This window comes from Camelus ferus, chromosome 12 (genome assembly GCF_009834535.1).
Source record: "Camelus ferus isolate YT-003-E chromosome 12, BCGSAC_Cfer_1.0, whole genome shotgun sequence".
Lineage (NCBI taxonomy): Eukaryota > Metazoa > Chordata > Mammalia > Artiodactyla > Camelidae > Camelus > Camelus ferus.
In genome coordinates, this window is record NC_045707.1 from 16,467,026 (window position 1) to 16,492,003 (window position 24,978).

At 50.6% G+C, this 24,978-nt stretch overlaps 1 protein-coding gene across 8 annotated transcripts in view; it reads right to left on the reverse strand.

The window, feature by feature from the left end:
- Positions 1–1,648: 1,648 nt before the first annotated feature.
- Positions 1,649–24,978, reverse strand: part of GALNT6 (polypeptide N-acetylgalactosaminyltransferase 6) — a 32,476-nt gene continuing 9,146 nt past the window's right edge. For all 8 annotated transcript variants that reach the window (XM_032492824.1, XM_032492823.1, XM_032492819.1 and 5 more), the window contains 10 exons: positions 22,941–23,534; positions 21,215–21,387; positions 12,987–13,136; positions 11,629–11,863; positions 8,553–8,670; positions 6,883–7,083; positions 6,238–6,369; positions 5,543–5,644; positions 4,370–4,522; positions 1,649–3,333 (listed from right to left, as the gene is read on the reverse strand). In XM_032492824.1, the coding sequence (XP_032348715.1) occupies positions 3,220–3,333; positions 4,370–4,522; positions 5,543–5,644; positions 6,238–6,369; positions 6,883–7,083; positions 8,553–8,670; positions 11,629–11,863; positions 12,987–13,136; positions 21,215–21,387; positions 22,941–23,431 (1,869 nt within the window). In that variant the 5' untranslated portion in view covers positions 23,432–23,534 and the 3' untranslated portion in view covers positions 1,649–3,219. The remainder of the gene's footprint in view (positions 3,334–4,369; positions 4,523–5,542; positions 5,645–6,237; positions 6,370–6,882; positions 7,084–8,552; positions 8,671–11,628; positions 11,864–12,986; positions 13,137–21,214; positions 21,388–22,940; positions 23,535–24,978) is intronic.

Sequence of the window (24,978 nt, forward strand, 5' to 3'; positions counted from 1 at the left end):
TGTGTGTGTGTATATATATATATATATATATACACACACACACACAAACACATATATATTTGTGTATTCATAGAAAAGGGGTCTGGAAGTTTTATATTTAGCAATTACTACTTTGAAGCAATAGGTGTGGGAGCGTTGTGAAGATCAATTTCACTTTTTAAACTATTTTTCTGTGTTGTTTGACTTCTCCACAGTATTACTTTTGTAATTAAAAATAAGAATATATTCTGGGACATTTATCTATTTTTGGCAATGGCACCAATACTCTTCAAGTGGGAAACAGCTCCCCAGAGGGGACCAGCCATTCAGTGCTACGGTGAGCGGCTCCTGGAGCCAGGAGATAATACCACGGGGCCAGCTAGCACCAAGGCTTAAGCAGGATTTAAGCAAGGATCTAAGGTTTTAGGGTAGCTCTGACAACGGTCAGAGGGATAGAGGATTTTAATAGTGCAGATGTCAAGTTAGGGCAAAGCCAGCCTTGGCTAAGGGGAGGCCATGAAGCTGGTTTCTTGAGCCCTCCCCCGCCCCATTAGTGCCCTCTCCCTCCCTTACCGACCAGCTCTCTTTCCGAGTCCTCCCTTCACCCGCAAACTTGGCCTCCTCGCTAGGCGTGCCATGAGGTCGCCTCTCTCTTCTGCAGCATCTCTCACTCCCTGTAGGTTACTGTCAGCTGACTGCCCCTGGGAGAGGGTGTGCTGTTGTGGGCTGGGGTGAGGAAACCTAGCACCACGGTAGGGCACCTCGGTTGGGCGTGTATTGTTAAGACTGGGCTGATGCTACAGAGAGTATGAGGAATAAATGGCAAACAATCAAAGCCTGATAAATGTTATCAAGAATAGGGCTAAGATTGGAGTTAGGGACTATGGCTCCCTAGGGCCTACTGGACTTGTTAGCATGGCATTCAAAGCCTTCTCAGTTGGGCCCCAGCCCGCTGTCCTACAGGGAACAGCAGGAACAGTGCCTGAGGCCCACTGCACTTTTGAGGCCCATGAAAATGCTTTCATTTCTTTTAAAATTAGAATACAGTCAGCTTGGGTTATATTCATCTTTATACCAATAAAGTTGTAAAATACACTATTTAGTATTTTTTTAAATGAAGGCCGAAGTGCCCAGGGCCCACGAAAGCCCTAGTGTGGTCCTGATCTTCCAGCTTCTACATCCACTGCTCCCTCACCCTGAGGTCCTCCTGGTTCCCCAGATCCACTTGGACCTTTATCTCTCTGAGTTTTCTCACACTTGAGATCTCTGCTCACTGAGCTCTTCCCGCTTCATGACCCATCCTTCGAGGTCTAAGGTCAAAAGTCACCATCTTTGTGAGGCTTCCCTGATTTCCCTCAATAGAAGAAATTGTTCTTCCTCACTGAGCCCATCTCTGAACAACTGCAGGCTTGGCATGACTTGCGTACATCTTTTCCCAACCAGACAGCGCGTTCCACGGGGGACAAGCCTCATCTTATATCTTCATGTCTATGAGTGCTTGACATAGTGTGTAGGCTAGGTTGGGGGCCAGAGGATGTTTGGGTACAAGAGACAGTGGCTGTACAGAACTTTTCAGATGTGTGTGATTCTTCACAGCTTGAATCAACTGATCCTCCAAAGGGATCAGCTCAAGGACAATGCAGGGGAGGAGGAACCCACGCAAACTTCCTTTACCAATGCCATAAAACCTTTATTTCTGCTGGGATCTCATGTCCAGTTCTCTTCTCTTTCTGGGGAAGAACTTTCCCCTTTCCCCACTCCAGGATACATCCTGGCCACTCTCTCCTCTCCCTTTGGCTGGGCTACCCCAGGGAACCTAGGAGACTTCCTATGGCAGCAGCTGCGGTGGGGCGTTGCCCAGGGAAGGAGAGGCAGCGTGGTCCTGCGGCACCCTCACCTGGTGATGCCCAAGATGACGGCCTGCTACTCAAGGTCAGATGCCCTCCTGCCAGGAAGGTGAGTCCTCTGGACAGTGGGGGCTCTTTAATTCAGGCAAAGCAGCCGTGCATGGTGGGGTCCAACTTGCTTGGAGAAGAGCTGACCTGCACAGCTCCACATAGGGACTTCTTGCGAGAACAGCAGACAAGACCAGTCATGCAGTTGTGCTGGACATTACCCGCTGTCCCTACTTCCTCAGACTTCCCAGGGCTCCTGCTAGTCTTATCTGGGTCCTAGCCTCAGGGCTACCAATACCTGGTTGTGTGGCCGTGGGCAAATTACTTCACTTATCTGGCCTTGATTTCATAATATGAACGTGATAGGGTTGGACTAAAACAATGGTTTTCAAATTGTGCTTGCAGATCTTTGGAAGTTCAGGGGCTGCTGGGCATGGCCCTCACCTACTCTCATTTTCATCTTTGGCTACTTTGCCATTATATATGGAGCACTGAAAAAAGGTTCTGGGACTCAAACCTGAGGATAACTGGCTCCATAAGCTTTCTTTCAAAATGAACATCCCAGGATCCCCAAATTTGGTCTCCCTCATGGCTACCTGGCTCCATGGTTCTAAGCTTTACAGAAACCAGACAGCCAGAAAAGATCACAGTGTGGGGAAGAGAGAATGGGGAGGCTGATGGCTAGCTGCCTAGTGTTCTTGGGTGGTGTCAGGAGCACTGGCTTAGCGTTCAAGTTTGAGCCTCAGTCTCGGCTCCAGCCAGCCACTAGCTTTGGGATACAGACAAGCTCCTTTACTTCTCACTGCCTCAGTTTTTCTGTCCATAAAATGGGCCTGGCAGTTCCCATCTCTCTCACAGGACTGCTGTGCAGATGAAGTCAGATAAAAGACTCCTGTCAGGGTGCTTCAGGTCATGTTACCAAGCGAGACTCTTAGACCTCTAAGCCCTCTGTTCAGAATAGACTATTTCACTGGATTCTGCAGGTGTACTGGATGACTAGGGATTCAGGGTGTGGCTACAGAGGTGCTTCTGTTGAATTCAGCACTGTTGCCCTGGGCCCTACCCCAGCTGCCTTCTCTGCTTTGGAAGTCTGTTTCTAAGACAGAAGGAAAGCTCTAGGCCACATAGGATATGTTCTAATGGTCTCTTCCACCAACATGGAGGAAAGGAAATGGGCCCAATGTTGTTGTAAGGAACAGGAAGGTCCTGCCTTGACAGCCACTAGGTTTGAAATCCATCTTTAAGGCCAACAGGAAAGCTGATGATCAGGTTCTCAAGCATCCAGCTCCCCAAATCCTGTTTCTTGAGAGGCTTGAGGGAGGCCCCACGGGGGCTGCTCCAGGGCCTAGACAAATAGCCAGTGTTGGCGGGGATCACTGGGGTTGCAGGAGGCCATGGCTGGCTTTTTGTCCTCAGATATCAGGCAGGTACCAGATCCTGAGTTCCTGATGAGTTGGTCCTAAAAGATGACATAGCAATGGGTCAACCTGGACCTCAGACCTCTGACAGTGCCACCAGGCGGACAATGAGATAAGGACAATAGACAAAAGGCTAAGGGAACCCAACAAGGCACAAAGAGAACACTGCCAGTTCCTTTCCTTGGACACCAGATACTCTTGATGGGATGGGTTCCTGAGTTTCCACCTGTGTCTGGTGCCAATTCCCTGCCCTCAGCTTTGGCACGAGTGGCTGGAACAGAGAAAGGCAGGACCACGGGCTAACTGAAAAAATGCTTTCAGGACCCCCCTCCTCCAGATGGCCAGAGAAGACCTGGGCCATTGCTGCCCACCCCCACCTTCTGCCTTTGATCATGTTTAGACCCCCCCTTCTCTAAGGCTCCTCTAGCCTTCCCAAGGTTAGGCTCCTCTTCCCCTAAGCCAAGAGCTGGAGCTTGGGGTAGAGTGGGGTGTGGAGGCTCACTGGGGGTGCTAGTTTGGGCCCAGTGCTGTAGAAGTTACATCATCCATCTTGAGGCAGTGTGGTGTAATGGAAAGAGCCCACGCTTTCGATTCAGACTTATCGAGGTCCGAATCCCAGGCTGGCCATTTACTAGTGGTGGGTCTTGGGCCAGTCACAGACTTGCTGAGCTTCAGCTGGCTCTTCCATAGTAATGGGGACACCACACTGGAGAAGAGCCTCTGAAAGATTAACCAAACCAATGTATGTGAGTGCACAGCTCTGCTTGGCACACGGACGCCAGGCAGGAACCACGAGTGACGCTTCATCTACTTGAGTTCAGCCTGAAAACACTTGAACCATGACAGAGCTGACCTTGGACCATAATCCCCAACCTCATCTTTATATCAACCAGAACCAGCCATCACCAAACATCACTCAAGGCCCAAGAATCCTGCCTGTGACAAGGCCCATGGCCTCTATACTTTCTACACCATTTGGATCCTCCTAGGGGATCTCAGGCGGAAGATGCAGAGGAAAGGAGTGGGCAGTTGTGGCCTCTGGTTCTTGATTCTGAGCTTGCTGGGCAGCGGACTCACCTGGGTCAATTCCCATTCCTCATCCTTGGGCACCTGGCTGTTCTTGCCAGTGAAGTGGCAGCTCCTAAGGCCCAGCGTGCCGGCACTGGCGTGTAGACACAGCTGCTTTGCGATGTTGTGGCGAAGGTCCCTCTGGGTTGTGTACTCAAAGTACTAGAAGTCAAGACAAGAGGAGGTCCTGAGGGACAGGCGGAGAGTTTGCCCACCACCTGCCAAAGCCAACTGCCCTAAGATGCCAACCACAGGTGGCCTCTTGGTGGGGAAAGTGAGTGGGTGCCAAGGCTTTAGTCATTCATGTGCCACCTTCAGGATTTTGACCATATCTGGTTATACTGGAGTAGTAGTTACTTCAGTTAAACATTTAACTTAGCTTCATTTTAGGCATTATCTGTGAAATCATGTGTTTGATATGCTAGTTTTTTTTGTCTAATAGGTTATTATTAAACTTTTAAAAAATGTTCACCAATATGCCACCTAAAATCACCGTGCAGGGCCAGTGGTATGGGAAATTGCTTTAGAATGACTCTGTCTTTATTTACATAAGTCGGCATCCGGTTTAGTGTCCCATGCCACTCCTTTCCTTGTTTCTGCTCTGTTTCAAGTGCCTTTTACCAAATGCTGGGCATTCAGGGTAGATTAAGGGGCTGGGGTCGTGGAGATTACTAGTTGTTCCTCAGGGAAGAGCTGGGCTTTGTAGTGCGTGGGGGTCAATTTCCAGAACGCCAGGTAAGTGTGAGATGTCAGTAGGTGGTTTTGGGGTCACTGATAGGTGGCAGGATCAGAGTGGTAGCTTCTGGGCAGGGGAGGCATTGAGTGGATGTAAGGGTAAGTGCTCAGAAACTTTCCAGTCACCTAAAAACATCACTCAGCAGCTGGCATCCTCCAGCAAGCCCTCTCTGATTAACCATCCTCCCCTCCCACCTCCTCTTAGCAGCCAGCACTGGTGCCCAGCGCTCTCTCCAGTCCCTGATCCAAACTTAACACCCTGTCTGTCTGTGTCATGCATTCCTCCTCAGACTGGGAGCTTTCTGAGGGTGGGGATGGTATCTCCTCCTCTCTCTGGGTCTCCCCCAGCCTAGGCCCCAGGAAAGGCCTGTTTTGAGTGGAGAAAGGGACCCCTGGAGAGAGAGGAGATGCCCCAGAGACAGGCTTCTCCTGGGCAGGGCTGCGTACCTGGTTACCGCCAAGGCCGTGGCAGGTGTACATGATGAGGGGTTTTCCCCCATTGTTGTTCTCACCCACGTCCAGGCATTGGTCCACACCGAGGTTCCTGATCTGCAGAATGTGGGGGACCAGGAGAGCACAGTTAGGAGTGTTTTGGTTTGTGGTGTGGGGTCTACCTGAGATAAATTTGCATGACTGGATCTCTCTGTGATTTTTCGCCTCTGCTCATTACCCAGGTGCCTGGAGTTAATAGCAAAGTGAGGTGCAGAGCCCACGGGCTGGGCAAGGGCAGGATGGGCAACCGGACAGGTCCCTGGGGAAAGCCCTCGGCACGTGGGATGCCTTCTGAGCAGTGGTTCCCAAAGTCTGATCCCCAACCATCAGCATCACCCGAGGGCTTGTGAAAGATGCAAATTTTCAGGCCCCATCCGAGTCCTACTGAATCAACAATCTGTGACTTAAGGAACATTCCCGGTGATTCTGATGCATGTAAGGGTCTGAGAAACACTGTTTAGGGGGTTGGTTCCTCTTTATAAGGTTTTTAGCTATCTCCAGAAGCCCAGAGTGGCCTCTCAGTCCTCCTCCTGGACAAAGGAGTGTGGGGAGTAACACTCAACTCTTGTCTGTCATCCAGCTGTGGGGCAGATGGTCCTGAACTTCTCCTGGGGGCTCTGAAATAATGCACATTAGTTCTCAAGACTCACAGCTCCATAGAAGGTGGGCTTCAGGTCAGGAACAAACATCTCTGGGTAGATGTTGTTTAGGTACCAGGAAAAGTTGCGACAGTGTAGTTGTTGCCTCAGCTGCAGTCGTTCCGAAATGTCACCGAAGGATTTCTGTCAACCAAGTGAACCCCTACGGGTCAGTTCCACCTGCCTTGATCTTCTTGTCTGGGTGGAGGCAGCCCAGAGTTTCTGGGGCCACCTTCTCCTGGAATGGGTCTCATGCTCATTCCTGCTCAGGACCTGCTGGGGCTACTGGCTCAGCCCCACATCAAGTTCCCAACCCCTGCCTTTGGGACTTTGGGACCCCCCACCCAGGGCTCCCCTTACTCCCTCATCTCCTGTGACTTCCCAGTCAGTTTTCTCCCAGTCCTCAGAGCAAAGCCATTGCTCTTGTAAGAATTTCTTCCTCCAAATCTTTTCTCCACACTCCTGAAAGATGCTGGGGCTCTCCGGGCAGGGACAACCAAGCCTCCTCTCCTCATTGTCTAGCCTTCAAAATAGAGCCTCCCTGGCCCCACCAGATGGTGGAGATGCGTGGGCCTCTAACATTAAGCCTTTGACCAGGGTCTGGGATTCTACGCTTCTCTTTATTCAAACCCCTCCTTAAACATCCTTTCCTCTCACCTCTCGGGCCATCTTTGCTGCTTGCAGATTCCTCCGGTAGAAAATCTCCTTGTAGCTATCCATCCAGACCTCGGCCAGGCGCACCTGGTTGCGAGCAATGACATCAGTGCCCTTGGGGAAGGTGTGGGGGCTCTTGGTGCGGAACACGTGGCCGACCACAGAGCAGGGGATGATCTCCAGTTGGCCCCCACACTGCCACACCTGCCGTAAGAGGATACGGGATGGGGTTTTCAGGGGGTGGATGGGACAACCTCCCCCCCATGCAGTTCTGTTCCACTCCCAGGGCACCATACCCCAGGTCCACGGACTCAGGGAAATGCTGCTCTGTCTCCCTGGAAGAAAGACATTGACCAGGCTTCTTTGCAGGCCATAACTACTCAGTCCCTGGATCTCTGATGCTGGTTCACTCTGATTTAAGCAAAGGGAAGTTTGCAGGGTCCTGAGGGTTACCAGGGCCCACTTTAGAGAAAAGACAGTTGGCTAATTTTGTATCTGAGCTCTGGTCACTTGGCTTTTTCACTTGGAAATGTGATTTTATCAGCCCACTTAGGTGTTATAGGAAACACAAGCACCTCCAAATCAAGATCAATTTGTGACCCAATCAGAGCATCAATTCATTAATTAATAGCAAGGCTAGTTAACCACAGGTGGTCTGTGGTAATCACCTGCACCTTGAGCACATTAGCTTCCTTAGAGGGAGACTGAACAGAGGTCAGCGGCTCAGAGATGAGCCTAGGATCAGAACCCTGGGTGTTATGGTGACTGGGCTGGTTTACATCCCTTCTACCTGTGTCTTTTCTTTTTCAAGTTTTCGGTTGGGAGGTATGTTGTTATTAATTTTAGTATAGCAGCAACAGAAATACATAATCATAGCCACTGTAACAGCAGATATCAACGATGTGCTTAATGTGTACCAGGCACCGTGAGAGGGGACTTTGTCAACAATCTCATTTACTGGTTAATTACTCTCCACTGAATGGGAATTTGTGTAGATTTCATGGAGAGGCAATCCTTTCTTCCTAACCTAATCCTGATTTGCTTTATTCCTGGAATCCCTCAGAGTTCTGGGGTCCACCAGAATTCGGACCATCATCTCCTACAGTTATGAAGAGTTTGCTGAGCAGAGGGGAGGGAAACTCTAAAGGCTACCAAAGCGTGTGTCCTCTGACCTGGAAACCGGAACCTGATTTTTTTCGGATGGGGCTTTGCTGCCCTCAGTAGGTGGCTCCATGTGACATAACCAAGCAGAAAGACACTGAAACCTCCAGAACTGATCAAGGTGCTTTACACACAGCAGGGGCTCAATCAGCCTTCACTGGAAAAAGGATAGTGACTGCTTACTGACCTGCTCCACCTTCACTCTAACCCTCTTCCCTCAGACATCATGAAAAATGTCATCAATCCCCAGATGTCCAGTCCCTGTTACCCCTATTATCCCTTCCCTCTGAGGAGTTCTGCCCAGGAATTTGTTCCCAGTTGTCCAGTCTGATGCCCAAAGCCCGACTGTCCTGGAAGGGATGGGGCAGAGGAAAGGTGGAGCCCTTACAGGAAACAGCCACCTTTTCAAGTTCAGTTCCAGATGTGACATCCCTGCCACTGCCTAAGAGACAGGTGCTCAGGCTGTCCCCTGGGATGTGATGGTTCCCCCAAGAACCCCTCTTCACTCTCACCCGGAAGGACATTTCCACGTTCTCCCCTCCCCAGATCTCCATCTGATTATCATAGGTACCGATGTGCTCAAAGTAGGACTTGGAGATGGAGAAGAGGCCACCAGCAAACGTCGGGGATCTGGAGAGACAGAGGGAGAAGCATGTGCATCTTCTGGGGGGAAGAGGAGACTGAACCTTGCGTGGAATGCTGTGGACTCACCACTAACGCCTCCTAACCTACCTCCTAACCTACCCCCTCCTCCTTTCCTCTCTCCGGGGATGTGCAGCCCCTCTTCCACTAACTTATTCATTTAGCAAGTGTTTATTGAGCTCTTATTATGTTCTCTTCACCTTCTAGGACCGGGTCAAGGAGAGATGTCATGATCATCACTCTCTTCTAAAGGGCACTCATTCATTTGTTCAACCAAGGATGTATTAAGAACTGGCTACCAGGACCTGTATGATATGTTAGTCATACCAAGTTAAGAGAAACAGCTCTTGTTCCCTGCGAGCTCAATGTAGCAGCAGAGGGTAAAGCCACCATCATTTACTTTTTGGCAGCAAATTTCCTGAAGCATAGTATGTACTTGATAATCAGAATCTGTGTAAAATTGTTTTTGGAAATAGATGCTCCAAGAAACAGAGTAGGAAGTGAGACAAACTTGGACTAAAGGGAGCATTTGGAGGTTAAAAAAAGATTCTGGCTTTCAGACAAAGGCAGGGAGGCACAGACTCATGTTTAGATAAATTGACAAAAACATCTTGAACTTAGATACCACGTTGCTCATAAGAGGGGCTGGGCTGAGGGTTGAAGGCGGGGGCGGGAGATGGGGAGACGGACAGGAGTTCGTATGTAATCATTAGCTGTTGGCGTCTGTGCCAGGCCAGGCTGGCTTGGATGGGGCTTTGCTGCCCTCAGTAGGTGGCTCCATGAGGCACAGCCAAGCAGAAAGACACTGAAACCTAGAACTGATCGAGGTGCTTTACACATAGCAGGGGCTCAGTCAGCCTTCACTGGACTGATTGGTCAAGGCAACTACACAGGAACCTGACCTTGGTGCTGTCCTGAGGTTGGCTCCTGCAGCCGCTTTCTGGAAGAAATTTTGGTGGGAAAACCCTCCTGCTCAGGGAGGCTTTCTTTCACAGTTTCGGCCTCTACCAGGGGTTCTAAGCCAGCCCAAGTAAGGCCAGGAAAGGCTCCGGGAGTCCTGCGGCCCCAGATGAGCATTTTGGTGCTAACCTGCTGCTTTTTGAGTCTCTCCCCATCCTGGACCTGTCTTTTGGCTTTGAGATTCTGACCGAGACTCCATTGACAAATGACCTCTGAGCTCCTGTTGCAACCTCTGGAAACACTGTATTTCCTGACCTACTTCCTAGGATCCCCTGGGTCCTTACTTCTCCTCTTGGCCTCCCATTAACTTTGGGAGTGGAGGATGGGAGGGTGCTGCCTGTAAGCCTCCTGGTGGGATACTATGCAGAGTGCCTCAGGCAAGCCATGCGTGCCAACAGGGCATTTGGACCAGGGAGCAAATTCATTCCTCAAACACTGGAGCTTTGTCTCCCAGTTGTATGGTCCTTGGACACTGAAGCAGGGGATGTCAGTGATGGGTGGGGGCCAGGTGCCCTGTCCCTGACCGTGCCACTGTGTGCCTGGCCCCCAGCTTGGGGGAAGGGGGCCTTGTTGCTGTACATCCCAAACAAAAGACAGCTATGAATCAGGCAGAGGGTCAATAGGGAGTCCCCATTTCTTCTCTCTCCTGCCTTCTCCTTTCCCCTCTCCCCTTTCTGTTGCTTCTTCTTCTAAAGGAGACAGAGCAGCTGGCTGTTCAGAATCCATGGGATTCCTCTCTACCGAAGCTCTGGGCAGCATTTCTTAGGCTTTGGGGACATGGAAGGGGAGGAGCTCTAACTCTCCTCTCCATTCAAGCCTTCCCTCTGATCTCTGCTCACCCTCCATCCCCGAGAAATCTTCCGTTGACTCTTAAGTTTCCTGCCAAGTGTGGGAAAACATTTGTACAGATAATCCCAAACCACAGGAAAACCTCTAAAAGTCTCCTCCCAACTCAGTTTGGCTGAGACATCTGTTAAAATAAACCTGGGGTCTCTAACAACACCAACAGGCAATCTGGAGAGCGAGGGACAGGGTGGGTCTGAGGGGAAGACAAACCCAGCTGGACATTAAACAATGGATAAACTTTCAAGTAATCGCCCTAAAGCTTGGGGGTTGGTATATGATGGCCTGTGGGCCAAAGCTGGCCTGGCTTTATAAGGTTCTGGCAAAAAATGGGTTTTACATTTTTTTTGTTGTTTGTTTTTTGAGGCTTTTTGGGGGGGCAGTAATTAGGCTTTTACTTATTTATTTACTCATTTATTTATATGGGGATACTGGGGATTGAACCCAGGACCTCGTGCATGCTAAGAATGTGTTCTACCACTGAGCTATATGCTCCCCCCTACATTTTAAAACAAGGATTGTTTTTTGTAGCTGGCAAAACCTAAAATATTTGCTATCTGGCCCTTTCCCAAAAAATCTCAGGGCAACTGCAACACACTGCCAACTGCAGAGCACTCCATTTCCCTTTAATACGTTCTCAGTCTTTTCAAAGATGGTGACCTGGGCGCACACGCCACCCTCTCTTATTATAATGGCTATTCAACAGTGGCCTGTACCTACCACCTCTCTGCAAGTAGCAGTCATGTCCTGCTACGTGTAGAGAGGAATAAAGGAGATAAAAGTATGGAAAGCCCTTAGTCCAGGGCCTGGCACACAGTAAGTGGTGAGTCAGAGTCATCTGTCATGGTGTGAGGCAGGGCAGTGCCATGGTGGGGAGCACGGGCTTGGGGCTGGACTGGCGGGATGGGTGTGCTTGTCCCACAACTTGCTAATGCATAATCTGAAGCCAGCTGTTCATCACCAGGAGCCTCAGTGTCCTTACCTGCAAAACAGGCCAATCACAGTACCTACCTTATAGGGGATGACAATTAAATGAAATATGTCAAGTGCTTCATAGAGTGTCTAATAAATGTTGACCTGAGATGGCCCAGGTCCCTGGGGCCACAGAGGCCACGTTGGGGCCCACCAGGCTACGGTCCTTACTTGATGGGGTAGGTCTCATCCTTGCGCCTCTGCTTCTCATGTGGAGGTAGAGACTCCCAGCCGAAGGTCAGGCTCCAGTCAAAGTTGCCACGACTATGGGCTCTGCCCCTGCGGTTGGGCTTGGAGAACTCAAAAGTGTTCAGGTCGATGGTGACAATGTCCGGGCTCACCACCACCGTCTGGTCCTCAGCGATGCGAGCCAGGAGGGGCTCCAGCCAGCCATGGAAGCACTCACCTGAAGGTGGGGACCAGGAGACAGCAGTCAGGGTCCTGCCCAGAGTTGAGCCCGTGCTCCTGCCAGGGGGCAAACCCAGGAGGACAAGAGAACTCTCTGCCCACTCCCCCACTGTAGGCAGGGAACCACAGGAAAGCTCCCCAGCTACAGAGAGCATAGAGAGATCTCAGGAGACCCTCCTACGCCTGTCCCCAACCCCAAAAAAGGCAGAGGCGGCTCTGGAGGGAAGAATGGAGGTCTCATGGGAGTAACGTGGTCAACTCAAATGACTCAAGGCACAGGGAAGGCCCTGGTGGGGTATCTTCAGCGTCTGTGGCCTATCCACTCAACCAGCCCTCTCCACCCAAGTGTGGGTTTCCAAAAGGGTTGTCCCCTCTCCCAGGGGAATCCGCACCTCAGGCTTCAGCTCCTGTTGTAGAATAATCATCCCTTTCATTTGTCCAGCCCTTTGGGACTGTCAGTGAACTGCATATATGGCTTTATTTGGCCCTCAGAGTAATAGTTCTGTCGGTAAGGTTGCTGTCCTCATCCCACGTTATAAATGAGGACACTGAGGCTTGGATAGTGGCAGAGCCAGAACCCAGGTCTTCTGACTCCAGGTCTACAGCTTTTCATAATATGCATCACTGCTTTTCGGGAACAATTCTTTTTCCCTGACAACGGTGGGGAAGTGTTTCAGTTTAGGGCAAGAGGCAGACCTTTCTGGTTCCATGTGGCCCTGCAGGAACCTCTGCTTGTTCCCAGTGGTAACAGGAGGCCTCTCAGAGGGGCTGAGCTCAGAATGAGGGAGGGATGGGGGTGGGGAGGGAGAGAGGGAGAGACAGTGTCTAGGGCTCCAGAGCACAATCCCAGCAACCATGGGGTCACCAGCTGTGTTAGGGCTATGTGTGCCTCGAGAGAGAACACGCTCAGGATTGGGGTGAGAAAGAGCGCGGGGGGAGGGGTGGGTGTGGGTGTGGGGTGCTTCAAGCCTGCTTCGCTCCTGGGACAGCAAAGCAGGAAAGGGGCCTTGGTGATGCGGCGGTCCCAGCCGTTCATTCTGCCAGGGAGGGAATGGGTTGGGGGTGATAGGGGGAGACTCCACCGGGCCTCCGGGGAGCCAGGCCGGCCCTCTGGCACTCACAGTGCGCGTCCAGGAAGGTGAGCACCTCCGCCTGCGCCACGCTGGCTCCCAGCAGCCGGGCGGTGATCAGCCCCTTGCGCTCCTCCTGCCGCACCACCTTCACCACCTGCAGCCGCTTCACGAACGACTCCAGCGGCTCCTTCAAGTACTCTAGAAGGCAAAGGGTCATTGTTACCAGCTCACCGCTTTGTTGCAAACCTAATCTCCTGTGGGCACCAAGCCCGGGCACCCTCCGGCCTCCATCAGGCCTGCGTTTAACCCTCCCACACCCACTGCGCTGCGCGACTCCAGAGAAGCCGGAAGCGGGAGGGGGGAGGGGGGAGGGGGGAGGGAGGCCTCCCTGTGTGCGGCCTCATGGCCACGCCCACCCTGCCTGGACACCCCACCGGTTCGGCGGTGCGCGTCCTGTGCCTGGTGACCCGAGCACCTTCCCTAATGTCCGAGGCAGGACTTCAGAGTTGTGTTTCTTTGGTGTCAAATCAACTATAAACTTCCAACAAAAGCTCTCAGTTGCCTCTCTTGGTCTCTGCACCCTCTCAGCCCCGCTCTTTCAGAGCTGTGATTGGGCCTCCCTTCCGTTCCACACGTGGCGCTCGTGGCGGTCATCTCTCAGTGCCCGTGCCCCTGTCTCCCGGGCTCTTCCTGAAGTGTGACAGGTGGAGCACACACAAATGTTGATTTCTGGCTTCTGGGTCAGCAGCAAGAAATCTTACTCTAATCCTCTTTATTAACTCCTCTGCATGTGGAATTCTTTAGGAAGATGAAAAGATGCCGAGCCGCTTTTTAATTAAATTTAAAAAACATGTACCAGGCGCCGGCCAGTCGCCCAGGGAACAGGCGACTGCGGGCCGGGCAGGAGATCAGTGAGCCGCCAGGGGTGGTACAGGGCTGGGCGAGTCTGCAGGAAGGGGCAAGCATCCTGAATGGGAGCAGGCTGGGGAAAGCTCTTTGAAGGGAGGGTACCTGCTGAGATCTCCAGCTCCTTCTGAGCGGGGGCTCACTTCATGACCCTGTTATTCAGCGGGAAATCCCCAGAGCATTAAAAACAGCCTTATTCTGAAGCAATCCATCTTTGGAACATAGTCCAAATCTTGGTGATGTTTCCTGAACTGCTATTTTGGTTTATCCGTGCCACTGTTCTGTTCCCAACTATACAGTGTGGAGTTGCCTGTGGTTTCAGAAGTGGAGGTACGGGGCAGGTGTGACGATGAGTGTGTCCTTTCTCTTGAGGGCTGTGGGGTCAGCCCAGGGCTTAGGCCTTGCTCCCAATGCAGTGTTACACAAACCGTGGGGCCTGAAGTCAGTTTTGTGGGGGTGCGATTGATCACGCGCACTCTCTCTCTCTCTCTCACACACACACACACACACACTGCCCAAACACTTGAGCACCTCCTGTGTGCCAGTCATTAAACTAGGTGCTTTCTTGTTGACTTTCTTAATCTTCTCTGTGATGATTAAAATGCTCTGCTATAGGGAGTATTGTCTCCAATGTTTATGAGTCAAAATTAGCTTCATTTGGCAGCTTCGGCCCAGGACTCACTGAGCAAACGCCTGTTCACACACTGCCCAGGTGGCAGACACTCTCCTGGGCAGGGAGGGGACGGTCTGGGTCCTGCCCTCATGGAGCTCCTAGGCTCAGACTCCAAGCACAGCCCTGAGTGTTGGCTCTCACAGGGAGGAGGGAGGAAGCCCACGCAGGAGTCTCGCCTTCTCAGCACAGCTAACATTCCCACCTCCCTCTCTCCCCACAAGAACCTAACTGTGCTCACAGGAAGTTCCTGGTGGCAGAGATAACCCAGGGACAAAACATCATAGGAAGTGGGTTTTGTGGTAAGAGTCTGCCAAGCACTGAGCTGTGAACAGCAGGGGAGCCCAAGCTCTGCGGAGTCCTTCTCCCACGCCTTCCCTCCATCTCAGGCAGCTAGGCTGGACCTGGGAATTCTGAGCATGGGCCTCAGGCCCTTAAATGGGGTTGAGACAACTCCCCTAAGAAATGCCCCTCCCTGGACCCACTGGACATACACCCCAGAGCTGAGCAGAGCAGAGCTGAGTGTAGAAACCCAGACTCTCTTATGTCCCCCAGTTGAGAGCCCCCTAATTTAGGTTCAATACCCACCAACCCAGCCAGCCCAGCTTCATTCCTCATGGCTAGAGTCTCCGAGACTCCTATGACCTCCAACATACATGCCTTATTTAGTCCCATGGTTTGAAATACCATCTGTATACAGCTTCTCCTGGTCCTTTTTTTCCTGGGCCTGCCTACCTTTTCTTGGATGCCTGACAAAACCACAAACCTAACATGCCCAAAATGGAACTTGAGATTTCTTCCCAACCTGACCTCCCCCTCCAACCTCCGCCATATCAGTACACGTACCAGCATCCTTCCAGCTGCTCTAACCTAGAAGTCATGCTGGATTCTCCCCCCCCCCCACTCCACAATCGGCCCTTCAGCAAGTACTGCCAGGTCTCTCTCTCCATCCACAATGTTTCATCTGGTCTCCTGACCTCTACTCTACACCCCTCTTCCCAATCTATCCCTGATGTAGCTGCCACAGTGAGCAGCAGAGAGGTCTCTCATAAAATTATAAATCAGATCATGTCACTACAGTGGTTTAAAACTGCATTTAGAAAAATCCAAACAGTGTGATGGTTCCTTAAAAAATTAAACATAGAATTATTATACAATCCAGCAATTCCACTTCTGGGTATATTCCCCAAAAAACTGAAAGCAGGGACTCAAACAAATATTTGTATACCCATGTTGATAGCAGCATTATTCACAACAGCCAAAAATGTGGAAACCATCTAAATGTCCATGAGTGGATGAATGGATAAAGAAATGTGGTATATACAAATAATGATATAGACAGCCTTAAAAAGGAAGGAAATTCTGAGACATGTTACAACATGGATGAACCTTGAAGATATGTCAAATGGAATAAGCCAGTCAGTCACAAAAGGACAAATACTAGATGATTCCACTTACATGAGCTTCTTAGAGCAGTCTAATTCATAGAGACAGAAAGCAGAGTGGGGGCTGACAGGGGCTAGGGGGCTGGGGAAGGGGGAGTTATTGTTTAATGGGCACAGAGTTTCATCTGTGGAAACACAGATGGATGGTGATGATGGTTTCACAACAATGAGAAAGTATTTAATGCCACTGAACGGCACACTTAAAAATGGTTAAGATGGTAAATTTTATGTATATTTTACCACACACACACCTGAAAAATCCAAATACTGACTATTGCTTACAAAGCTCTTGTGATTCAGTACTGGTCTCCTTTGTAAATTCACTGTGTATCAGTGCTGTTTCTGCTTCCTTGCTCACTTTTCTTCAGCCATCCTGGGTTTATTTCTGCCCCATTAACATGCTAAGCCTCAGGGCCTTTGCACCGGCTATTCCCTTTGTGGGGAACACTCAGAGTAGCCTTTCCTGGCTACTCTGACTAAAAGAGCTGCTTAATTGCTCACTGGCCCATCACCTGCACTCTTATTTTTTTCTCTAATTTTATTTCTTCATAGCACTTATTATTACCTAAAATTATTTATTTTCTGTCTTTCTCATTAGAGAAGTAAACTAAAAAGACAGATACCTTGCTCAGCTGTTCCCTGCTATACCCCTGGGGCTTGGCAGAGGATCTGGCGCTCAGGAGGTAACTGATAAGTAGTTATTAAGCACAGCAGTGAACTCCTGCCTTTATTTAATCTTCTTTCAGGGACTCTCTCCCTGCCTCTTCTTTGGCTTCTGAAAAATCTAGAAAAGAAAAACAACAGAAAGCCTTTCTCGCAGAGAGGATTTCCTCTCTAACTTTTCCTATTTTGTTTTTATTCTACTTTCAGGACCATCTATTGTCTATCCAGCCTCGAACTGAACTGCAGTGGGGAAACTTTCCTTGATTAATCCCTTTGGAAGGAGAAATGAATGAATGGAACACCCTTTGGGTGTATTTGACCATCCTCCTGCCCAGATAGAACATTTAGACATTTAGACATTTCACTGTCACCCTCTCCACTTCCAGGTGTGAGGAGTAAGCTGGCAGATGAAACTGACATGTGGGACCAGTAGAATTTCTGTATGGGGAAGATGGAAATGGAAACTTTCCCAGAAAACCCAGGACATAAGAGTTACTAGAGACACATCTTCCTATGTTATAAAATGAGGGCATAGGTAAGACAGCAGTGAGAAAGCACTTTACCTGTTGGAATAGACACGGGAATTTGTAATGCAACTAAAATCAGAGCCTTTGCACAATCCCTGAGTTGCATGGCTGGTGCCTCTTAGGGGTTGAGGAGGCCATGAGAGGAACTGCCACTCACTTCAGTTCTGACCAGCGAGGGGAGATGGCCGTGGGAGAGATCGTGGGCCAATCCAAGTGCTCCCAAGTGTCTCCTCCCCTGCGTTTCCTGACTGCTGGGCGGCCCTTCTCTCCTCTCCTTTCCCTGCGGATCCCCCTGCCTTCCCTTCCTACAGCCCCTCGCCCAGGCCAACCCCACCTCCTCGCTCCTCCTCTCTCCTTGAGGAACTCGCTCACTGAGGACTCTGTTCATGTCTCAGCTCTCTGGGTCCTTGGTCCTTGGGACTATCTGGCAAATTCCCACAGGAGGGAGGCCTAGGTTCTCCTCCGTAGCCTCCTCCAGGGGCAGGGCAGGGCTTTGGACAGGGGGCTGCCCTGTTTGGGGCACAGTAGACCGACTGGCTTGGGGGGCCAGTTTTTAGAAGCTTGTGGAATGTGCAGACCAAGAATGGACCTGGACTGCTGACCTGGCCACACAGGAAGTCCATCTGTGCCTGGAGACTGACTGTGAGGGGGGTGGGGCGGAAAAAGTTCCCCAGCCTGGTGCCCTGGCCTCTCTCTGATAGTGAAGGCCTCTCCTTCAGTATCAAATGCCCACACACTCGTGGTCACAGTGTGCTGCCGGGCACACGGATAGGAGGACAGCGAGTGTGGAAATTGAATCTCAGCAGAGACACAGCCTGTGTTGGGGTGTGTGTGTAATGAGAGCCAGTTAATCTGATCAAACGGTCAAATGTGTGGGAAATTTAATCCTGCTGTGGCCTGCAGAGATTTCTGACCATGGGTCTGAGGGTAATTTTTTCTTTCTCTGCTGAACTGAACATGGCTGAGAGTATTTCTAGAGTCCAAAAGCCCTCAAGGTAGGGTGGTTTATCCTGAAGTCCACAAATTCCCTGGAATTACAGGCAAAAATGTGGTTGTGCACACACTGTCGTGGCAATGGTGCACTATTCTAGGGAGAGGGGCATAGCTTTTTTTTAATTGGAGTATAGTTGATTTACAGTATTGTGTTAGTTTCTGATGTACAGCATAGTGATACAGTTATACACATATATATTACTTTTCATATTCGTTTTCATTATAGATTATTATAAGATATTGAATATAGTTCCCTGTGCTATACAATAGGATCTTTATCTGTTTTATATACAGTAGTTTGTATCTGCTAATTCCAAACTCCAAATTTATCCCTCCCCCTTACATTCCCCTTTGGGAATAATAAGTTTGTTTCCTATGTCTGTGAGTCTGTTTCTGTTTTGTAAATAAGTTCATTTGTGTCATTTTTTAGATTCCACATATAAGTGATAATGTATGATATTTGTCTTTCTCTGTCTGACTTACTTCACTTAGTATGATCATCTCTAGGTTTATCCATGTTGCTGCAAATGGCATTATTTCATTCTTTTTTATGGCTGAGTGGTATTTCATTGTAAATATACACCACATCTTTATCCAGTCATCTGTCGATGGACGTGTAGGTTGCTTCCACATTTTGGCTATTGTAAATAGGGCTGCTATGAAGATTGGGGTGCATGTATCTTTTCGAATTAGAGTTTTCTCTGAATATATGCCTAGGAGTGGAATCACTGGACCATATAGTAAGTCTATTTTTAGTTTTTAAGGAATCTCCATACTGTTTTCCATAATGGCTGCCCCAAATTACAATCCCACCAACAATGTTGGAGGGTTCTCTTTCCTCCAGAGAGGGGCATAGCTTTTGACAGATTGTCAAAGAAGGCCAGGACCTAGAAAAATAAGAATGAGCAGTTTAGGTTTCTCAGGCAGGTGACTCTGAGATGCTGGAGTTGGCTCTAAGAGAGAGGACAGGGCCACAAGGGAGAGGCCACCAGAAGGAATAGGAACATGTCTGGTGGCCAGTGAGGGGCAGGCCCTTTGGAGGGGCTATTGCCAAGCCCACCCTACGAGGCTCAGGCCACTCTGCTCTTTTGAAGCTGCCCATGACAGTCTGGCACTATGTCACTTGGCTGGCCTAGTCGGAGGAGTTGCCCAATTGGACAGTGTGCCTTAGAGACTTACACAATTCTGAGTGACAAGTGGAAACAGTTTAGAACTTCCAGCACATGTAATTCAAGGGAGAAAGCTTTGGAGGGATGGGCAGTGGAAGGCTGTGGGGAGAAGGGTCATGGGAGAGCCCAGTTTAAGAGGAAAGGCAGCTGCTACACTGGCTTCCATTCCCTACAACTGTTCCCTTGCTGCAAAGACTCCTTGGAGGTCACTCACAAGCCCCTCCCCTCTCTGCCAAACTCTCTGCCTCTCCCTTTCCAGAAGCTTCATTTCTCTGCTCCTGGTCCACCAGACCCTGTCACGGCATCGCTGATACTTGTCTGCCTTTGCTTTGTAAGTGCTGCTCAGTGTCTGTCCTCCCTGGGGAAACGAGATCTCCCCAAAGAAGTGGACTCAGCAGCGCCCAGACTCCTCCTGGCACTGCCCTCCCGGCCCTAGTCCTCTTCCCCAGAAGGTGGGAGGGGGCGGGGAGGCAGGGGGCACAGCTCCACTGGAGAGGCCCCGCAGTTCCTGCCCTCGACATGGCAGCATGGGCACAGGAAGGCGACCTGGGGGAGCCCCAGATCCCACATGCCACCTGGGAGGAGGGCTCAGCTCCTGGAGGACCCCAGTCTACCAGTGCGTGGGTCCCGCAGTCCCTCTCCCAGTCTGGCCCCTGCATCCCTCTCTCAAGTGATTGTAAGAACTTCCCCTCCGGACTCGGGCTCCTCTGCCTCTTCCTGGCAATTACCCTCCCCAGAGCTGCCATCCTTCTGAGACAAGTCACTCTCCAGCTTAAGCACCTTCAATGACTCCTCATTTTTTGCCTAAATACATTCAGCACGACGTGGATTTCAATTCAACGTCTTTTCAGTATCATTTCCCGCAGCGCAAACATGCCTGTGTCCCTAAGGCTCTGCTGCTGCTTTTCTGTCTTCCGGGAACGCCCTTCAACACCGCTTCTCTCCCGCAGGCTTTAAAGCGCAGCTCTAATCGGGCCCCCACTGTGGGCCGCCCCAGCCGTGCCACACGGAAGTGACACCTCCCATAGCGCACTGTTCCCGTACAAAGACGCAAGTGAAGCTAATGCTTATGGAGCTCTCACTCGAGGCCAAGTACTCTGCAGCACGTGAATGATCTCATTTACAGCCTCTCTCTGATCCCTCACCCACCATGTGAGGGAGTCAACTGTCTTCATTTTTAGAAGAGGAGACCGAGGTTCAGAGAGGCTAAATGTCTTGCCCTGTGTCACCGAGGTAGGAAGAGTCAGAGTTGGGATTTGAATCTCTGGAGGTCAGACTCTCACATCCAACCCTTTCCATCCATTGGGGTGTGTCATAGGCCACAGCCCCGTGGCTGGTGTTGTAAGGGGTCATCTGACCCAAGAGGATTGTTAGCCTGCTCAGGGCAAGATCTGTCTCATCTGTCATTTGTCGTGCTATCCCCTATATCTAAGTCAGCACCAGGCACAGAGTACTCAGTAGACGTTCGTGGAATTGCTTTGAGTGGTGGAAGTTTGGTGAACAGCCTCAATTGTCTATGACTGACTATAGTGAAAAAAAGCTTCTCAGTTGGAATCTTCAAGAGAAGAATGGAAACAGAGGGATGGCCCCACCCTCTGCCCTGACCGCTCCTGGCATTTTTGACTTGGGGTTGGACTTGGCAGCTCTAAGAGAGTCCTTGAAGCTGGAGCTGCTAAGCTTTTGGAGCTCGTGGGGTGACATGTGAATGAAGTTCAGGCTGCAGGAATGTGGTCTACCTGCCCCTGTCCCCCACCTGCCTTCCTCCTGTTCCTGGCCTTGATGATGAGCTGTGATGCTGGACAGCAGGCCGTGAGGTGGTGCCTGCTCCCTCAAGAGAAACTGCCCTCTTTCCCAGACTACCAGGGGAGACCCCACGCCCCTCCTCAGGCGCCCCCAGCCTCACCGTCTGTGCTGGCATCATCCACCAGTATGATCTCCTTCAGCAGGATGGCAGGGGTGGTGTGCAGGACGCTGTACACCGTTCGCAGCAGCGTGGACCAGGCCTCGTTGTGGAACACAATGATGACGCTGGTGGTGGGCAGTGGGGGGCAGCGCCGGAACTTCTGGTCAACACACCTGCAAGGATAAAAGTGTGGACACAGCTCTCCAGATTGCTGGGAGACAGGTGTAGGGATGGCTATGTCCATAGGTTTCCATAACCACCTCTGCTCCTCAGAACCTCTAGCCTGCATTCCTTGTTGGAACTGGGAATAGCTGCTCCCTGTTTCCAGCTTACCCTCTATTTGCAGCCTCATCTGAGCCTCTGTGCAGGTCCTAACCAACCCACTCCCGAACCCGTCTCCCCCGAGCTGGCTTGGAGAACCCACTGGGATGCTGAGGGCGCCCCCCTTGCTTCTCCCATCTGCTCTAGGAGTTCCCAAGGCCAACCCTCTCTTCCTCAGTAAAATGTGTGCCACATAAAGTGTAATCCAATCCTGAGGTCCCAGAGGGGAAGTAACAAAGGTCCAATGTGACATGAGAAAAGTGACTACAGGTTCCATACTCAGTGAGAGGAAAAGGCTTTCCTCTTCACATCTTACAGTTGTTCTCTCGTCCATTTCCTCGTGAGTTCCCTGTAATCTGATTCTACTGTCACCAACGAGCTCCTGTGACCTTTTCTCTATCCTCATCCACTCCAACCACTCCGTCACACGTGGCCACACTGCCGTCCTCTTTGACACTCCATCTCGGATGGGGTGGGAATGTGTGGATCCTGGATCTCAAGGAATCCTATGGCCTCACATGCCTTTCTTAACCCCTCCGCCAGTCAGAGAGGTTTCTCATGGACTGTCCAGAGGAGGCTCCCCAACTTCATCCACTGGCTGCCCTTGTGCCCTTCCCTGCTGAGGGTTCTGATAACTTGGAGTGGCTGCACGTCCTCAGACTCTAATCCTTGGTCCGAGTCTGAAGAACCCCAAGTTCACAGCCCTAAAGAATCTTGAATTTGAGCTCGGGGGCTGCCAAGAGAGGAGTCTAAAAAGGGTATAACCCTTGGGAACGACAAAGTCTGAACAAGAAGGCACAAAATCTTTGACTTGAGGACATGAACACAGCCATGGCCGCATTAGAGTGAAGTGGCTATAGTCCAAAGACCTAAGTGCTGAGGACTGAAAGTATAAACAGCTTCAAGTAAAGGCTGGAATGAATTCATGGCCCCGTGAGTCTTCACCGAAAGAAACCAGGAGGGGTGGGGATAGTCCTGACCATGGGGGCCGCTATCAGGAAACACCCCTTTCCCAACAGCTCAGCAGCAGGGTCCACGGTCCCTGGGGCAGCCTCAGATGAGGGCAAGGCCACCGAATCTGCAGGTCGGAGCCAGTCCCTCCCAGTCACCCTTAGGCCAGGTCTGGTCCCCACCCTGAGTTCCTTTTTCTGTATCCTGTCCCCTTCCTAATTGTGCTTCACTTTCACAGGTCTCCCTGGGCTTATGGCCTGGCCATAATACTCTTGAACCCCAGTGCCTGGGACAAGGGCAATTGATCAGGAAAAGAAGTGAGGGCTTAGTGGAAATCTCTGCCCACACTCTAAAATCCCTGTCAGCTCTTGACGTGGCACTCGGCCCGTGGCCATGGCCACACCAGCCACGCCTTTGGCAGAGCCCTGACCTCACCCCAGAGCTTGCTACTTACTCAGGGGGTCGGGTGTCCGGCCCCAAGGACCTCTGCAGGGAGATGCGGTCACTGGCAAAGGCATTGAAGCAGTGCTTCTTATAGCCCTTCTCCTTTTCCTGGGTTTCCAGGAGTGTCCAGTCTTTCTTCTGAAATGCTTTCCCGTCTGCCCCAGGGCTGTTGGGATCCTGTGGCGGCCGTTCCCAGAAGGGCTTCAGCTCAGCTGGGGCATAGAACCCAGGGAGGCAGGACTGGTTTGTGGAGACCAGCATCTGCTGGGCCTCCGGAGCCCTGATCTGGAGTTTGGGCATCGAATCCCTTAGGTTGTTCACAGCGCCCAGCATCAGGTCCAGGACGTGATCCTTCTGGCTCACCAAGGACTTCAGCCATGGTTTCTCTGTGGCCTGCTCGCTGCTGCTGACATCCCTTTGCAGGATGAGGAGGAAGAGCATGAAGACGCTGCCCACCAAGGCCAGGCGCACGGCCAGGTGGCGTCTGCGGAGGAGCCTCATCCTCTGGAAACAGTAGGGACCCCGGCTGGGTCAGCTCCGAATGCTGAGCCCGGCCCCGGAAATAGCTCGATGTGTCATGGTGGCCACACCCTGGGGCCTCAGCCTGAGAAGGGAGGAGATGGGAGAGAAAAATGAGCCAAGGTAGGGGTGAGAAGGGAGTCAGGGGGCTTGGGGTTCGAGTCCAGACTCTGCTGCTGAATGGCGATGTCACCTTAGCTCAGTCACTTCACTCTTGCACCTAAATTTCCTCCGTCTAGAAAGTGAGGAAGCGGAGCTAGGCATCTCTTTACTGCCTGAAGATTCTGATATTCATGGATCTAGAATAACTGGAACACTAAAACTCTACGAGAAGAAGTTCGATCAGCTTAACCACTTTTTCTAGAGAATGTGGCATTCTCTCGAAAAATTTAAAATGTACACATCCTATGACCTCTCAAGTCCACTCCCGAGTTTTCTATCCCAGATAAATTCCAGCACACAAATGCCAGGAGACACGTACAAGAGCGTTTCTAGCAGCACTGACCCAAAAAGGCAAACGTTAGAAGCAACCCAAATGTCCACCAGCAGCAGAATGAATAAATAGTGTGAACTAGCCACAGCACGGAGGACTGCCCAGAGTGGCATGGAATGAGCCCCTTCTCCAGGTGACAACACAGGTGGAGGCTGAGTGAAAAATGCAAGTTGCAGAAAGATACATCTAGTATGATTTCACTTACAGAAAATTTAAAACCATATAAAACTAAAAAACATATTGTTTGTGAATACAAAAATGAATTTGTGGCAGAGCTCCATAGAAAGAAAACTAAACAATGAGGAGGGGCGGGTACAGCTCAAATGGTAGAGAGCATGCTTAGCATGCATGAGGTTCTGGGTTCAATCCCGAATACCTCCTCCAAATGCAAACAAGTAAATAAACCTGATTACCCCCCCCCATAAGGTACCCCCCCAAAAAAGCAAAATGTATGCTTTAAATAAACAAAACAAAACAAAAAACAATGAAACCAAAGTTTCTGAAGAGGGAGGACAGGTATGGGAGAGGCACAGAGGGGACTTCGAAGTGAGATGTGTTTTTCTTAAAGTGGTTGGTGGCTGCTGGTGGTACTGTTATTCTTTACACCCTACGCATTTTTTATAAATGTTCTTCTATACCTACTAATATTTAATTTAAAAATCTTAAAAAAAATCTACAATTATAATGACAGCACCTTCCAGGCAGGACTGCACTTGGGTGTTGTCCCCTAGCCTCTACCCCCACATACGTGGTCCCACAGCTCCGAGGAAGGGTGTTTGCAAAACTTTCTGTGGCAGGTTCTATAAAATTAAGGCCCACAGGGTAAGCACTAGATGTTGGTGGCAACAGGCCTGGGCCCAAATCCTGGATCTGCCGCTTCTAATAATAATAGCACCTACCTCCTAGGGTTGTTTGCTGTAAGGATTAAGTTCAATGAAATAATTCACGGAAAAAGCTTAGTCTCTGCACACAGTATGTGCTCAGAAAGTGTGAGTTCTTATTCTTAGCAGCTGTGTAACCCTCGGTCAAATGACAA